An 18,663-nucleotide genomic window follows, 5' to 3' on the forward strand; every position below is an offset into this window, starting at 1 on the left:
ATGAATGATTCTTTGTCCACAATATTGTTGAGGAATTGTCATATAACAGCTGAGGTTGGAAAAGCTTTATCACAACACTTAGTGAAGAACAAAGCGCTGAATTTTGTTAGTGTAAAGAAATGGAAAATATCAGATTTTCAAGCTTCAATATGTTTTATAAATGCTTTGAAAATGTGCAACACATTGGTATTTCTTCAGTTAAACAATACTCAATTATCAGATGGTGCGACAAATAATTTAGCCGACGTAATCAAAGGTAATCCCTGTCTAGAACAACTCCATTTATATAATAATAATTTAAAGTCATCTGCAGCAGTAATTTTGCAAGCTTTAAAAGGAATTTCAAATCTTAAAAAGTTAGATTTAGGTAGCAATGACCTGTCAAGTAAAGTTGTGGATGACTTAGCAGGCGTCATCAAAAGCAATGCTTGTCTAGAGGAACTCCATTTGTTCAACACCAATTTACAGTCATCTGTGGTTGTAATTTTACAAGCTCTAAAAGAAAATTTAAATCTTAAAAAGTTAAATGTAGGTGGCAATGACATATCAGGCAAAGTGGCAGATGATTTGGCAGATGTCATCAAAAACAATATTTATCTGGAAGAACTTCATCTGTTTGATAGTAATTTAGGGTCATCTACAATTGTAATTTTAAAAGCATTAAAATGCATTTCAAATCTCACAAAGTTAGACTTAGGTGGAAATAATCTGTCCAGTGAAGTTGTAGTTGATTTAGCAGATGTCATCAGATTCAATGTTTCTCTAGAAGAGCTTCATCTGTTTAATAATAATTTACAGACTTCTGCAGTTGTAATTTTACAAGCTTTAAAAGGATTGCCAAATCTTAGAAGGTTGGACTTAGCTAACAATAATCTGTCAGAAAAAGTGGTAGATGATTTAGCAGATGTTATCAGATTCAATGCTTCCCTAGAAGAGCTTCATCTGTTTAATAATAATTTACAGACGTCTGCAGTTGTAATTTTGCGAGCTGCGAAAGGAGTTTTGAACCTTAGAAAATTAGATGTAAGAAGCAATAATATACCCAACAAAGTGATGGATGATTTGGCAGGTGTCGCAATAAATGATGTTTAACTGCTTCCCCCTTCCCCTAGTGCTCCTTTTTCCTTTCCAGCCCCGTTTAATCAACTTTGTAATTTTTGTTGAGTTTTGTACTTGCTATGATGTTGTTGTGTGCTTCTTTGAAAATAAAGAGACGATTGTGTACAAATCAATGAAGTGTCTAGAAATTGTATAACACTGTGAAAAAAGAGGGATATAAGATGGTATTTCCTGTGGCTTATTGAATACAAAAAAGCTTGATATAACCTGTATTATACTAACAATCTCATGTAAGGCTTTAGTTAATGTGTTAAACATACTGAAACATATATGTGATGATATAGTGTGCAGTGGCGTAGCTACCATTGAGGCAACCGAGGCAGCTGCCTTGGTAAAAAATGTTCAACAATTCAGGCTGAGCAGGCCTGAGTTTTGGCACCCTGAATTTTTTACTACTATACAGCATTACCAAGAGTTAATAATAGTGGAGGGAGAGTGTCTAACACTGCATAGGCCTGTAAAAAATGATCCTGAGAAATTCAAAGGGATTCTTTCTGTAAAACTCTGTAATTTGTAGTATTCTCCATAGGTGAAGATTGTTTCAATCATCACATTTCTTTGTTCTCTCAGTGTGCAATCATCACATTACCTTGTTCTGCCTGTGTGAACATTTTACACATCTGAAGGAATCCCTTTGAATTTCTCAGGATCATTTTTTACAGGCCTATGCAGTGTTAGACACTCTCCCTCCACTATTATTAACTCTTGCCATTACTGTACCACACATAATAGAATCTATGGCTGTAGTAAGTAGGGCCGGAGCCCACAGTGATACAGTCCGGCATTGGCTGGACAACTTTTCAGCTACTTGAATTTGTATGAAAAGATCGAGATACTCTAATAGAGCAGTAATCGTAATATACTCTAATAGAGCATTCAGTGCAGATTATAGCCACTGCTTGCTTATAATGTTAATAGACTTTTCAAACTGTGTTCCAGTGAGACAAGCATGGCATTGCATTGAGCTAAATGATCATGCATATCATGCATTAGCAGTTACAATAAAAAATAGCCTCCACGTGCCATTTCAAACTAATTCAAAGCATAAATTTTCAAAATTTTCCTTGAGGGAGCATGCCCCCATACTCCCAAGCAGGCCCTCTCAATTTTGCCTCGGTAAAATTTTTTCCTGGCTACGCCACTGGTGTGGGCATTATATTCGATATAAGCTATTTCAGGTAATGTGGTAAATAAACTGAAACCATATATGTAATAGTATAGTATGTATTATACTAAAGTATAACATGAGTATAATACAGGGTTTATATTAAAGCTTATTTGTATTCAATAAGCCACTGGAAATACCATCTTATATCCCACCTTTTTCACAGTGTAATGTTAATAATAAAGTATTAGCTACAGTGGTGGATCTAGGATTTTTAAAAGGGGGTTTCTGAAAATTGGTATAGCTAAATAAGGCATCTGATGACAATTCTCCGGAAAATTTTGAGATTTTAGAAGCTCTGAGATCAGATTTTAGGCTTATTATTTGTTAGTAATTACTGGAACAAGTCTCTTTACCGTGACTTGTTTCCAGCTGAACTTTCTACAGGGCGACTTGTTTCTAGCTACACTCTCTACTGGGGGAGTTGAAATGTAGTTGAACTCCCTACTGGGTGACTTGATCAAGCTGATCTTTCTACAGGGTGATTTGTTTTTGGCTGATCTCTCTACAGGGTGATTTGTTTCTAGCTGATCACCTAGAAACAAATCAAACTGTAGAGAGATCAGCTAGAAAAAATCACTCTGTAGAGAGATCAGCTGAAAACACCCTGTAGAGAGATTAGCATGATCAAGTCACCCTGTAAGAGCCCAACTATTTTTCAAGTCACCCCGCGGAGAGTGCAACTGCAAACAAATCTCTCAGTAGAAAGATCAGTTAGAAACAAATCACCTTGTACAGTATATATTCAGTAAGAAAAATTCCCCTGTAGAGAGATCAGTTAGGCAAGTTACCCTGCAAAGAGTTCAACTATTGTTCAAGTCACCCTATAGAGAACTCAATAGAAAGAAGCAGCCCGATTATAATACACAGGTGTGGTAATTACATTGTATGTAGTAATCTAAATCATTACAAAAGTATAATCAAGAGTTGTGGCTTTAGTTACAAAAAGTGTAGTGTTACAAATTTTGATTACAAGGAGAAATGGAAACTAAAGAGTCAATCTTGTGGGCTCTTTGTAGCTACTTTGAACACATTCTTACATACAATTTATCTCTAATAAACTTAAATGGTAAAGTTTAAAAAAACACAGCACTTTTTAGTCAGTGTCCAGTTTTATCCTTAACATTGAGCACTTATTAGACTCACTGTAGCCATTACAGTCTAAAATTACCTCCACTGTAAAATTCTCAAAATTATTCCTGGTGGAGTATCCCCTCAGACCCGCATGTGCATTAACTACGCTTTCTCACTTTCACTTTTACTCTGATGCCTCTTACACATATATAGCAGTTATTGAAGGATCATTAATACATGCACTTGTCAGAAAGTGAATGTGCAGCTATGTAGCTATACATTGCTAATGCAGCGCTAGCCTGATGTATTGTTTAAAAAAAAATTAAGCATCCTGTAATTTGAAGTTAAACATATTGCTATTCACTAAAGGTCAAGTTGATGTTAGCATTCTTGGATCCAGAGCTGGCATAATGTATGTGTAACAAGGAATAGTACACCATAGCACAATCAACTAATGAGTGTTCAGTGACTTCGAATTCACAGATCAACATACTGTTAGTTCACACAAAAAAATGAGGCAGTTAGAAAAGGCTGGAAAATTTTAAAATTGACAAAGACAATATAGGTAGCTAGCTAGAAAAATTGACAAAATGAAATTCATGGTGAGAACTATGGCATCACTATTGCAAGGTTCCTCATCTACAACAAATTCCAGTGAATAATCAGCATCTTATTCCTCTTCTTCACCATTGGAAAATATCAGCTAGCTCTTCCAGCACATCGCTGTCTAGTGAATCAAAGAATGTTTCTGCTGATCTCTTAGATGATTGCTTGCTATTATAGTACTAATGAACTCATATTTTGTATGAATGTAGTTGTGCTTATGATTTTCCTACTTTGCTGAAAGTATTTATGTGAACTTTAGACTACTGTAATGTGTAATGAACCTTTCAGTATACAGCAGAAAATCAAGGAGGTGAAATTTCTCCAAAGCATAGAGCACAAGTGAAAATGGTTTGTAATCACAAATGAGTCACTGTAATGTTTGTGTCATGTACTTCGTACTTTCTTGGCTATGCTATAACTCCTCCTTGTGTGATTTGTGATGTATCAGAGTATTGTTTACCCAAAATTTTAGTTTTTGAAAATCATTTGCTACTCATGAACAACAATAGAATAACAATCACATGCATTTATAGATAAACACCTGATTATAAGTATAAATTTCAATTATACAGTTACTGCACATTATGTAATTTTAGTCATGTGTTCTGCTACCCATTTTGCTAATGGTTCATACTTTTGTTGCTGCAAAAAAACATACATATAATCTGTAATTATATCCATGTCTCAATTAAACACTATCACAATGAATATTGTACTAGAAATAACCAACTATGAATCAGGGGCGGATACAGGGGGGGGGGTCAAAGGGGGCTCTTGTCCTCCCTCCTCCAAAATTTTTTAGTATACCAAGATCGAGATACTCTAATAGAGCAGTCACTCTAATAAAGCAGTCACTCTAATAAAGCAGTCACAGTAGTAGAACAGTGTGTAGTGAGCTATTAAGGATTTTTATGTACTTTATCAGCTATAAATGTATGGTTGGTGAGGTGGGCAGCTATTGTCAGCTGGCTGTGACCTTTTTTTTGGTCTCACCTTATCAAACCAGAGACAATGTAGTACCTCAGTTCATTTTTGACCCCCCCTTTCTATAAGCCTGGATCCACCCCTGCTATGAATTACTACGTTATTATTTTACATAATAGGTTTTTGGTTTTGCAATAATGCATCAATTAATTAAACAAACTGCATATTATGCACAGGTATCTTCTAAACTGTTTTATAGTTTGACTATTGTGTATTTTCCTGAAAACTCTCTCGACAAAGTCTCAAAGCTGCTCTTCATTTTTGTTTGCATACGCCGGTAGGGCATAAGCCTCCTTTCAACTCGAAGGGATAGGCTATTCCTGGTTTAGTCTAGAGGCCTGCGCCAATATTTTTCAGTTGTTAAATGCCCGTAAAACCCGAAGGGAAGGTAATTCACAAAGTCTGAGAAGAGTTGCTATACCCGTATTTCAGACCACCAAAAAAAAACCACCTTAGAGCAAAGTTTACCTGTGCAGAAGTTTAATACAACTTTATTTCACTTTAACTTCTTACATGCCGTGCAAGCTGCTGATTACGGACAAACATAGGTAGTTGGGTACACACACACACACACACACACACACACACACACACACACACACACACACACACACACACACACACACACACACACACACACACACACACACACACACACACACACACACACACACACACACACACACACACACACACAAGTTTTACAAAAACAATTTCAGTAAACCAAGCATGCACTCAGTGGGCACGTGCCTGGTTTAAAAATGAAGGCCTTCATGTTCTCTACTAGATTAACAAATGATAATGAATTAGCAGCCCTTAATTTGGAAACATTTTCGGTAAACATAATAATGCACATGTGACTATTCTTCAGATACTGTATAATTACCTCTTCTTGAGTTGGTACTGGCTGACCATACTTATTCTTCAGTAGGTCAACCACATTTGATTTGCCAAACATAGACGCTAAATTCGCAACCGTTACATTACCCTGTGAAATTCAACTCCATCATATATTATGCTTTCTATACATAAATAAGTGTACCTTTCCCTCAGATGGACTCATTCCATGCTGTTCAATAAACACATCAATCATTTCAGTGTTGTCCATTAAGATAGCAAGACAGTAAAGATCAAACCAGTCCTATAATAAACACAAAGTATATGTCCATGTTGTTCTACACATAATAGCATACACTCTAGCAGTGTGTCGCCATACTGACAAGGGAAGTAATATGATAGACAAGTGCATTAGTAAGTAACCAAATAAATGGGATTACATTTAAATCTTGAATAGTTCTATTATACTGTATATGATAGAATCAGCAAAAGCATGTAAACCCGAAAGCTTTGGGACTACACGTACTACTCCAATCCAGCTTGTTTTAGTACTTTTCATTGCATACTACATTGTCCCTACTCTTCATAATTTTTTTTATACTGGATTTACATATATATAATATATATACATTCAAAGAAGATATGCAAACAATTTAATAAAAAAAATTGACAGACTGCTTTATTAGAGTGTTTGAAAATTTATATATAACAAAGATAGTTTAACTGAGAGCTGATTAATGTATACAGACATCTTTACCTGTTGATCAGTTGCATATCTAACCATACAACTGCATATTTTATTCATATGGTAATATGTGACAGAAAGCCTGTTACATTGATTTTCTTTAGCATGACTTATTATTGAAAGGAGTTCATTGGCTCATACAGTACACATAACAGTTGTTTTTCTTCAAGCTATTACTCTTCACTGTAAAAAGTTAAATTCAAACCTGGTTGATTGCTTTACTAGAGAGTTTCAAAATATTGTTATTGTATACCAGAAACAATTGTACTTATAAAGAATCAGCTGCTCTATAATATTTGTAGAGGTCAAGTAGTTGCTTATTCAGGTAATGAAATCCTTACAAGTGTAAAGTACCATATAGCCTAAATATTTCAAGGGGCAAATATTTCAAGGTTGAGCAATGTTGCTAAAAATAATTTTTTTGTGGATTTGCAAACACTCCCAAAATGTATTAGATTATATGGAGGTCTAAATATTTTAAGGCTAAAATTTTCACTGACAACCCCCAAAACCACGAAATCAGCAAAAAATTTTCCCCTCGAAACATTAGGCTATACAGTATATTATACCACTCCAATGACACAGGTATGACATATTTGGTCTCTTTAACGTTATTCATTATCAAAGTAAATTCATTCACTTGCGCTACTTGTTTGCAGAAGGCATGGCCATGAATTTGTAGTCGTATACTGTATGTGATATGATGCAAGGGAAAATTGGCATGGAAATATATTTAACACTTCATTGGCTAGTCAAAAAGTATCTCATCAAAAGTTATTCTGCAAACGGTTAAAGATGTGTAGCTTTAGCTAATTCTCTATGCTTGTCTGAATGGATCAATCAGTCAGGGTAGTAGGAGACTTGCCAAAAGTATTTTGAAGCATACATGGATTAAACCCACATTCTAACCACATTCCTGCTTGTTTGCTAACAGTTTAGCCTAATTCTATCCAGTTGTTTGCAAGTCTTTCTGCATCATGGCCTTCAATGGATATATAAGACAAAATGACAGCACATAGAACTGAGTTTGAGTCTAGGAAATTATGAATAATATATTTTGAACAATAATTCTGGTGAATTAATTGGTGTTTAGATGGTCAGAGAGACAGACAGCTTGTCAGCATTACATCAATTGATAACACAGAGACGGTGTAACTGCATGAATAAGAACTAGAACTATTTTCCATGGTGGCATTTATTCAGCCAGGAGTCCCATGACTGATCAAAGCACTTTAATGTTTGGAAAAATGTACTTTGTTTTGTGTATCTTGCCACACCTATGCACAAGTAACAATGTTATCATATAGTACGATAGTACAGCATGATACAGATCATGGACATTTGTACTACCAGCCTCAGAATAACTTCATGACATTTTAGCAGTATTGATTAGGTAGAATCAAGCCCAAAAGAGCCTTCAGAGTAGCCAAAAAAACTTCTGAAAAGTTGACACAAAATTAAATAATATATCAAGACACACGGTAGTGTGTCGTGCGGCCCAAGAAGCCGGCGCGCAACACCCGTGAGTATATTGACAGGAAGAACAAAAACGCACTTTTTGCACCTCCGTAGCTCTGTGCTGCCTTAATGAAACAAGACGATTTTTGCTGTGGACATGCCATCCAACTTCAGCACTTCACATTCCAAATTTGAGCGAAGTTGCTTCAAGCGTTCCCAAGATATGCGACTTCAAAAATTGGCTTAGTTTCTTCGGGTTTTTTTCTTCTTATTTTCTTCCTCTTTTCGCACACTTACAAAAACTGCTATAAAACGCGAACGCCATATACGATCTCCTTGAAATGTGGCACACAGAAGGGGTATAAAGGCGCATTTCTGTACCAACTTTGGCTGGAATACGATAAACAGGCAAAGAGTTATGAGCGGTTATGAGCGATTATTCACGAAAAATAACACCAATATGTTGTCACGCCTACAGGGTAAACCGCGTAAGGGAAGAAGCTGAAAATCGGTGGGTGAATAGGTTAACTATTGAACCTAATACCTTTTGTGGCTTGAAAGAAATTGAACTAAAAACCAGGAAGATACAACGAAAAAACCAACAGTGTGTAACAATTATGCAATCAAGATTAGCAAATAAAAAACTACTGCTTGCCACGCCTACCAGATAAACCGCTTGGGGTAATGCTGTAAAAATTGCTGTACAGATGGAGTAATCATCTGAGAAAGGCTCTTCAATGGTGTAAAAGAATCAGACTTAAAGCCACGGAGTTATAACACGAAATCCAACTTGGTGTAGCAAGTGCGAGATACTCTAATAGAGCAGTCATCCTAATAGAACAGTCACCCTGAAGAGAATTCAAGAGATCAGCTAGAAACAAGTAACCTATATAGAGATCAGCTACAAACAAGTCACCCTGTAGAGAGATCAGCCACAAATAATTCGCCCTGTAGAGAGATCAGCTAGAAGAAGTTACCTTGCAGGGAGTTCATGCAACTATAGAAAAAGATAGTTCGGCTAGAAAAATCACCTTGTAGAATTCAGCTACAAAGAAACCACCATGTAGAGAGTTCAGCTACAAACAAATCGCCCTGTAGAGAGATCAATAAAAGACATTACCTTGCAGAGAGTTCAGCTACAAAGAAACCATCATGTAGAGAGATCAGCTAGAAGAAGTCACCTTGTAGAGAGTTCAGCTACAAAGAAACCATTCTGTAAAGAGCTCAGCTGCAAACAAATCACCAGTAGAGAGTTCAGCTACAAACAAATCTCCCTGTAGAGAGATCAGCTAGAAGAAGTCACCTTGTAGAGAGTTCAGCTACAAAGAAACCATCATGTAGAGAGTTCAGCGGCAAACAAATCACCTGTAGAGAGTTCGGCTACAAATAAATCTCCCTGTAGAGAGATCAGCTAGAAGAAGTTTCCTTGCAGAGAGTTCAGCTACAAACAAATCACCCTGTAGAAAGATCAGCTAGAAGAAGTCACCTTGTAGAGAGTTCAGTTACAAAGAAACCATCATGTAGAGATTTCAGCTACAAACTAGTGACCTTGTAGAGACATCAGCTAGAAGAAGTTACTTTGTAGAGAGTTCAGCTACAAAGAAACCATTCTGTAAAGAGCTCAGCTGCAAACAAATCACCTGTACAGAATTCAGCTACAAACAAATCACCCTGTAGAAAGATCAGCTAGAAGAAGTTACCTTGTAGAGAGTTCAGTTACAAAGAAACCACCATGTAGAGAATTCAGCTACAAACTAGTGACCCTGTAGAGACATCAGCTAGAAGAAGTTACCTTGTAGATAGTTCTAATCACCCTGTAGAGAGATCAGCTAGAAGAAGTTACCTTTTAGATCGTTCAGCTACAAACAATTCACCCTGTAGAGAGAGCAGCTAGAAGAAGTCATCTTGTAGAGTGTTCAGTTACAAAAAAACCACCATGGAGAGTTCTGTAATAAATATATGTATTACATATATATTATTTGTACATTTACTGATAAAATCAGAAATATTTAAAGTACATCTGCTTCATCTTTTCTTCTTCCTGTGTTAAAGAAAAAAAGATAGGTTGAAAAAGTCCCAAAGCAGGACATAGGCTGGCTTTGGGGTATACAAATACAAAAAGAAGTGAAATCTAATCCAAAACAGCCAAGCTGTAAAAAAAGAGTGCGGCCCTCAAAAAGGCTATGGTGAAAAAAGATGTGAAACCCAAAGTGGCGGCCAAGAAATGGCTGTGATGGTAGGTTAATGGTAAAAATTTTAATAACGACAATTCGGGTGAATTTTGTGCCGCTTTGGCTGTTTTGGATTAGATTATATTTAGGGGAGACGGATTGACTGGTTGTTTTAAGGGAACATGTTCTATCCAACCAATAGTACTAAGTAATTATCATGGAAAATTGAGGCTGGTCAATACTTTTGTAAGACTTAGGAATCCTACTATCAGTGTTAAGTACTGCTATGATAATGATCATAAATACTTGAACAACATCTATAGAGAGGTGTGAATTTGGTGACTGCAAAACTTGGCTCTACAATGAGTGTCTAATAATATTGTATAAAATTAATATTGTGTAAGACAAGCACTATATGCATACAAACATACCTTGGATGGGTCCATGCCATACTGATTAACTAGTAGATTAAACATTTCAACACTTCTTGATTGGACAGCAAAATACAAAATGGAATGACCGCCCTAACATTGATAATAAATATAATTGTATTAGAAATATATAGAACTGTACCGATATGGGTTTTTGGCATGTATAGTGCAACCGGGCATGTACTTCCAAAAAGTTAAATTTCATGTTTCTGTTTATAATTTGAGACATACACCACACATCTTAATTCTGTTTCTTGCACATGGTTATACTCATGTATCTGTACATATCTGTACACAGGTTACCATGGAAACAACCACAATTATCTCAAAAATAGTATATTTATGGTTTTTGGTTTTTTTTGTATCTAGTTTTATATCCTTTTTTTGAGTTTTTCAATAATTTTCTAGTAGATGAAAGGTCTCATCAAGCCCGACAATTCATAGTACCAGATTTGTAAAAAAATGTTTTAAAAGTAAGCTATGGTGATTTTTGTGATTTTCATAGGGTTTCGAAAAAATGTATCTAGTTTCACATACTTAAAATTTTTAGATATACTCATTATTTTCTGAAAGGAGATAGACATGCCTAAAATTTGTAGCTGAGGTTTTGTAAATTTCTTTTTAGTTTTTGTTTTATGACATCGTAAAGTCAGATTATGGATTTTTCTGTGAAATTTGTTGAAAACCACAATTTATAAAAGTACGCTCTGAGACACTGCAAATATGTATAACCACAAAAAAACAAAAAATTATGAAATACTAATGAGCAAAGCAACACATGAAAGGATAAAAACATTATAGAATGTATCTAGTGGCATATAGAAATAAATGCGTGGGCGAGGAAGTAAAATAAGTTTGGAGGTTTATGCCCGGTTGCATTATACCGATATCCGATATGGATACCACCAAAAGAAGCCGATAACCGATAGTCGATCTGATATTTGCATTACAAATAAAAGTCATAGATAATCTGTGCAAAAGTGTACATTTACCTACTCTACAACAACATGTGGATATACACTCTATGCCTGTGGTGATAGTGGCTTGGGTTCATACTTCCATGAAGCCTTAAACGGATATTTCTGCATTGGTCCGCATTTTATTGGTTTGTGCGAAGGCTGATACAGTAGGTTTCCTTGGTTATCCTGTGACTGTTCTTTTATATTACAAAGGTACTATGTAACTGCTTCATTTGTTAAGACTGGTAAGCTTTCCAGCAACAAACACTAGAATCGTGTGTATTTGTATGGCTTCTTGTATCGTAGTGCTTACTGTACAGTGAACAATAAGCCACTGCCACTAAACAGCCACATGGATAATGTAGAAAACCATTACATAATCCGTTTATGTACAAACTATTGCTGTATAAATATCGGTAGCGATATCGGTTCTCCTACTGTTCTGTACCGATACCGATATTGGTTTAAAATGCTATATCGGTGGCCAATATTTTGGCCGATCCGATTATTGGTACAGCTCTAGTCAAATATATGTAGCTTACTTCAATTATATCTACCAGAACTTTTAAGTCATCAAGTAAGTATCTGACCATCTCAAATCTTGCAGCACTGACAGCATAGTGTAAAGGTTGCAAATTTCCCGGGAAATAATGTGGAAATTAAAGTGTGCATGCAATTTACATGTACGTATACATCTCAAAGATTTAGGTCAATGGCAGTCTGAATTCTTGATATATTTGGTATTCAAGCATGTATACTTTGTCAGCTACGTATGTGTGTGTGTGTGTGTGTGCGTGTGTGTGTGTGTGTGCGTGTGTGCGTGTGGGTGTGTGCGTGTGTGTGTGTGTGTACAACTCCTAGAGCATCTCTTCACAGCATTGGCAGATATAGGCTATATATACCCACTTATAAATTAGCAAGACCATGCACCATACAGGAGAGTTACTGTCTTAAAGCTTAAACTTCATACGTTAAATCTTATATGGACAGTTTTTTTTATAACATTGCTGCTCATGATGCAAACAAAATACATTTTTCACAAACAGTAAAATGCTTTGATCAGCTGGCTGAGCGAATGCTACTATGAAAAATGGTTCTAATTCTTATACATGCATCAACATTTCTCTTTGTTACCAATTGATATGAAGCTGACAAGCTGTCTGTCTTTCTGACCATTAAATTCATCAGACGTTTATAGCATTCATAATTTCCTAGATTTTGTAATCAAACATAGTTCTATATACCATCATTTTGTCCTGTATACCCATTGAAAGCCGTATACAGAGAAGAGCCTTTTGTCCAGCTGCTTGCAAGTTTTAAAAATGTATTATAAAACTTGCAAGCAACTGGACAAAAGACTCAACTCTTATAGGAAGGAAGTGTGGTTAGAACATGGGTTTAAATCCATGCATGCTTAGCTTCCACTTGACCCATCCTTTTCTGTCTACTTTTCTCTACACATTGTTCTTATGTTTCATTGTAGGCATAGACAGGCGAATTTGGAATTTATTACTTTGTCTGCATGCTGCATTACTGATATATAAATATGCACTTATTTCAACGGTTGTCATAAGTAATGGCAGTGCATGGTGGCACAAACCCGAAAGTATTGTACAGGGGAATTGGAATTTAAAGTTTATAAACCATCCATACTAAAATCAGTATAGTACACATTTCCATGAAGCTAACAAAATAAACAAAAGACATATGACATACATAATTATACCAAATGTATTCAGAGTAATGCATTTGTGGAATGCACCTGCATTTGTTAATAAGATGCAAAGAATGAAAAAACAAACAAAAAAAATGGTACCACTGATTGAAGGCTATTCGATCTTAACTAGTGCATAATGAATCCACTTCATTATTCAGGGGCGGATCCAGAGTTTGGAAAGGGGGTGCACTTTGCTGAAAAAGTTGAAGAGCAAAAGGTCACAGCAGTAATGGTTCATCTTTACCAGATGTATATACTATAAAGTATATAAAGATCCTTATTCAGATCCTTATTCCTTATTCATAGTTTCATAGTTAAGCTACGTATACACTGCCTCATGAACACTGTGACTGCTTTATTAGTCTAAGAGTGATTAACTGCTCTATTAGAGTATCTCGATCTTGTATGCAAAATTTTTAAGGGAAAGGAGGGGGGGGGCACGTGCCCCCTGGATCCACCACTGTTATTGGTACACAAAGTGGTGATGATACAGGGGATAATGGCCTAGATTTTATGGCGATAACTTTAAAGATGGCCAAGTTACAGGGAAGCCAAATTTGAACAATATTTCTTCCTGTACAAGACTTACATGTAGTGTAGTTATGTCATTCAGTTTGTGATGTGTACTTTCTATTTCACCTGACTGCTCAACTTCGCCTGACTACTGTGTAGTCTTGATGCACTTACAAATTTGAAGATTCTGAAATTGCATTTGTATTAAATATGTAACCTACACAGGTACTTTTACTTTAGAAGCAGGAATGTGACAAACTGCTAGACATTATGTAGTAGCTAAAGCACTGCCACATGTACAATAAGCATGAGGGTATGGGAACAGACTGGTCCCATACCCTCATGATGGTAGGTTAATGTGTTGCCTCCAAATTCACCTGAATTGTTGTAATTAAATTTTTTGCCATTAGCCTACCATTGCAGCCATTTCTTGGCCGCCACCTTGGATTTCACATCTTTTTTTCACCCTGGCCTTTTGGGAAGCTGCACTCTTTTTTTACAGCTTGGCTGTTTTGGTTTAGATATCACTTCTTTTTGTATTGCAAGCCACAAAACCAGCCATAAACTGGCTATGGTGCTTCCTTTTAACTTGTATTTTCTTTATGGCAGGAATTGTGGAACAAACAAAGCAATTGTGTGTATAGCTTTTTGTCTGATTAAATATTTGTATATTTAACACTGAATGATTATCACATACGTAATAAGGTAACTTCTTACATAACTGAACTATAGCTGAAACTCTCATTGTTTGTAGTTGAACTCTTTTCAGGGTGACTTGTTTCTAGCTGAACTCTCTATATGGTGATTTGTTTCCAGCACATATTTCTACAGGGTGATTTGTTTGTAGCTGATCTCTCTATAGCGTAACTTGTTTCTAGGTGATATCTCTACAAGGTGACTTGTCTGTAGCTGATCTCTCTACAGGGTGACTTGTTTCTAGCTGAACTCTCTACTGGGTGACTTGTTCCTAACTGATCTCTCTACATGGTGATTTGTTTCCAGCACACATTTCTACAGGGTGATTTGTTTGTAGCTGATCTCTATACGGGCTACTTGTTTCTAGCTGATCTCTCTTCAGTGCGACTGCTCTATTACGATGACTGCTCTATTACGATGACTGCTCTATTAGAGTATCTTGATCTCGCACTTGCTACACCAAGTTAGATTTTGTATTGTAACTTTGTGGCTTTAAGTCTGATTTTTCTACACCATTGAAGAGCCTTTCTAAGATGATTACTTCATCTGTACAGTGATTTTCAAAGTGTTACTCCAAGCAGTTTTTCTGGTAAGCGTGGCAAGTAGTCATTTTTATTAGCTAATCTCGATTGCATAATTGTTACACACTGTTGGTCTTTTCGTTGTATCTTCATGGTTTTTAGTTCGATTTCTTTCAAACTACAAAAGGTTTGAGGTTCAATAGTTAACCTATCCACGCACCGATTTTCAACTTCTTCCCATAAGCGGTTTACCTTGTAGCCATGACAACATATTGGTGTTATTTTTCGTGAATAATTGCTAATAACTCCTTCATTGTTTATCGTATTTCAGCCAAACTTGGTACTAAGATGCAACTTTATACCCCCCTTCTGTGTGCCAAATTTCAAGGAAATCAGATATGGCTTTCGCGTTTTATGGCAGTTGTTGTAAGTGTGTGAAAAGAGGAAGAAAAATAAGAAGCAGAAGAAAAAAAACAAAGAAACTAAGCCAATTTTGAAAGTCGCATATCTCAGGAATGCTAGAAGCAATTTGCTGAAATTTGGAATGCGGAGTACTGACGTTGGTAGGCGTGTCCACAGCAAAATCGTTTCATTTCGTAAAGACAGCACGAAGCTATGAATGCGTGAAAATCATGTTTTCTTTCTTGAGGGGTCCGCCACGACCTTAAAATCCTGTACGAGATTCCGATTCCCACGAAATTTCAGGCAAGATTCCAGATTCCAAGAAATATTTAAATTACTGAAATCCAATTAACAAAATTAAAATCCTGTACTCAAACAAAATTAATGACACGCTAGCCCTACAGCAATGCGTGGAAAGGTAACAGCTACCTCGAGCTACCCTCTTGGATAGACGATCAGTGCCTCGGACACTCCACAATGCTGCTCAACTTCGTGTTCAACTCGCACCTAAACTTCATTAGCTACTCATTGTAGACTTCGCTGTACCTGGGATAGGCTCTGGATTCGCCTTGTGGTTCGCTGTTAATCGGAGACACAACTACAGACTCGGCAAAACTCGAGACTCGACTATTCAGCATTTCGACTCTACACTCGTGCTCTGTTGAATCCATAAAAGCTCTTAAACACCTATATAGACACAGTAAGTTTAAAGCGAGGTGAAATTAACAGCTCAAGGCAAGTTATAACAGGCCAACAAGCTTATAGCTGCATCTTGAGCTGCATACCATGAGTTGCACGCTATTAGAATATCCGGAATTATTCGGAAATTCACGGACTTTAATCAACCAAAAGATTCCAGATTCCAAGGCAAGATTCCAGATTTTGTGCGAGATTCCGAGGGATTCCAAATGACTTATACGGGATTCCAGCCCGTGACGGACCCCTCGTTCTTTCTTCTTGTCAATATACTCACAGTGTTTCGTGCTGGCTTCTTGGGCCGCACAACACACTCACAGGAAAAGGCACAGTGAAATTATACATAAAAATTCTACAATAGGTTTTTTGCTCTGTAGAAAAATTGCTGAATTGAATAGATTATGGCTGTAGATTTATGCTAGATTATTCCTGTTATTATAGTTTGTTTAATTTGGCATTAATTTTACAGAGCAACTCAATGTATTGTAGAATTGTGTGTATTATTCTACTGCAACTTTACCTGTGACTACCATGTGTCTTGATTACCAATAAACACAATTATTCTATATTTTCCAATCAACATATAACTGTTCTTTAAAGTACTTTGCATTGGTGAGATCAAAGTGAAAAGAATGTTCTATTTTGCTTAACGCATTCAAGTGTGCTATATTTTCCATTTGCGTCACAATAAAGTACAGTTACAGAAAATAAAGAACAGTTATGCATTGATTGGAAAGTAAATACGAAAAACAAAATCACGTGCGTAACATTTCTAATCACCAAAAGTAGCCAAAGTGATACTATTTGCTTGTATTATTACCACAACTTTACTACATAAGCACTTACTGATTGTCTGATGGCTGAAAACTGACGTGGTTCGAATTCACGAAACGAATGCTCCAAGCAAGACGACAAGAAAGCACTCTAAACCAGTTAAAACACCGCTACGCTTGTACAATATGAAAACAAAAGCACTCGGGCATGGTCTCGAGTCTAATATAGCCCACGCCCTTATGCTTTTATTTCCATATTGCACGCACGGTGGTGCTATAACTAGTATTTATAACGCAAATGGTTGCAGCTGAACTCCCTACAGAATAACTTGTAATGTAATAGAATTCTATAAGGCCAATGAAATTTGATTAGCAGTTTCGCGTCATCGCCCGCATGCTATTGATACACCCGCATGGAATTTCATTGTTGGTATTTCAGATTGAAATACTCTAATAGAGCAGTCACTTTTACTCTAATGGAGCAATGAACTATACTCTAATGGAAAAATCACTTGTTATATGGATTAGTAACGTATTTTAGCTATTTAATGCAGGAATAATCAATGTAGACTCACTTTCAGTTTTTTGGCAGAAATCTTCATGTTTGGGATGTGTGTTGTGCTTTTTGGAAAATAATAAATAATGAATAATAATCGCCCGCCCGCATCAAATTTTCAAAATCTGAGCGAGAAACTGGTAATCAAGTTTCATTGGCCTAATGGAGTAAATAAATTAGCTGAACGCTCTATTAGGGTGACTGTTCTATTAGAGTATCTCGATCTCGCATTTGCTACACGGAGTTGGCTTTCGAATCATAACTCAGTGGTTTGTAATCCAATTCTTCTATACTACTGCAAGGACTTTCAATGAAGATAATTCCAGCAATACACCGATTTTCAGCTCATTGCTCTAAGCGGTTTGCCTAGTAGGCGTGAAAACTAATACTTTTTTATTCATAAAAATCGATCGCGTAATTGTAACACAGGTTGGGTTTTGTGTCATATCTCCGTGGTCTTTATCTCGATTCCTTTCAAACCACCAAAAGGCACTCCTACGATGGTTACTCCATCTACATAGCAATTTTCAACTCATTCCATGAAGCGATTTACCCTGTAGGCGTGACAACAAATCGATCTTGTTTTACGCGAATAATCGGTCATAACTCCTGAATCATTCATCGGATTTCACCAAATTTGATGCTAGGATTCGCCTTTGGACTCCCCTTCTGTGTGCCAAATTTCAAGGTGATCGGAGTACGCGTTTGCGTTTTATAGCAATTTTTGCAAGTGTGCGAAAAGACGAAGAAGAAGAAAAAAAAACGAAGAAAAAAACGAAACTTTGGCCACTCGTATCTCGGAAATGGCATGAGTGATTTCCTTCAAATTTGGAATGTAGACTCCCATAGCTGACGGGCAACTCTGCAGCAAATTTGGTTTCAATCGGATAAGGTATCACCGAGATACAAAGTGTGAAAATGACGTTTTCTTTCTTCCTGTAAATATACTCACGGGTGTGGCGCGCCGGCTTCTTGGGCCGCACGACACACTACCGTGTGTCTTGATACCGTAATTTGCTTTATTTTCATGCAAAAAAATTTCGTTGTAAAAATATTTTCGTATGATTTACGTGAATGACTGTTCTATTAGAGTAGTTGGATCTTTTATAAAAATTTTCGTACAAATTTTTGCATACGAAAATTATTTTACAACGAAAAAAAGCAAATTACAGTAGGAGACTGAGTGCATGACATTATGTACTGTATCTCAAGGAAACACTGTGAAAAAAGAGGGATATAA

The 18,663-nt window shown here is 36.4% G+C and overlaps 2 protein-coding genes across 2 annotated transcripts; one reads left to right on the forward strand and one right to left on the reverse strand.

The window, feature by feature from the left end:
• LOC136255127 (NLR family CARD domain-containing protein 3-like) lies at nt 1-1,092 on the forward strand. The gene has a single exon (XM_066047847.1). The coding sequence runs from the start codon at nt 1-3 to the stop codon at nt 1,090-1,092; it is 1,092 nt and encodes a 363-aa protein (XP_065903919.1).
• Nucleotides 1,093-4,502: 3,410 nt separating this feature from the next.
• Nucleotides 4,503-10,635, reverse strand: LOC136255711 (uncharacterized). Its single transcript, XM_066048539.1, has 4 exons — nt 10,591-10,635; nt 5,991-6,089; nt 5,835-5,936; nt 4,503-4,606 (listed from the first exon to the last, which is right to left on the reverse strand). The coding sequence occupies exons 1-4, from the start codon at nt 10,633-10,635 to the stop codon at nt 4,547-4,549; spliced, it is 306 nt and encodes a 101-aa protein (XP_065904611.1). The 3' UTR covers nt 4,503-4,546.
• Between the last annotated feature and the right edge of the window lie 8,028 nt (nt 10,636-18,663).

This window comes from Dysidea avara, chromosome 5 (genome assembly GCF_963678975.1).
Source record: "Dysidea avara chromosome 5, odDysAvar1.4, whole genome shotgun sequence".
Classification (NCBI taxonomy): domain Eukaryota; kingdom Metazoa; phylum Porifera; class Demospongiae; order Dictyoceratida; family Dysideidae; genus Dysidea; species Dysidea avara.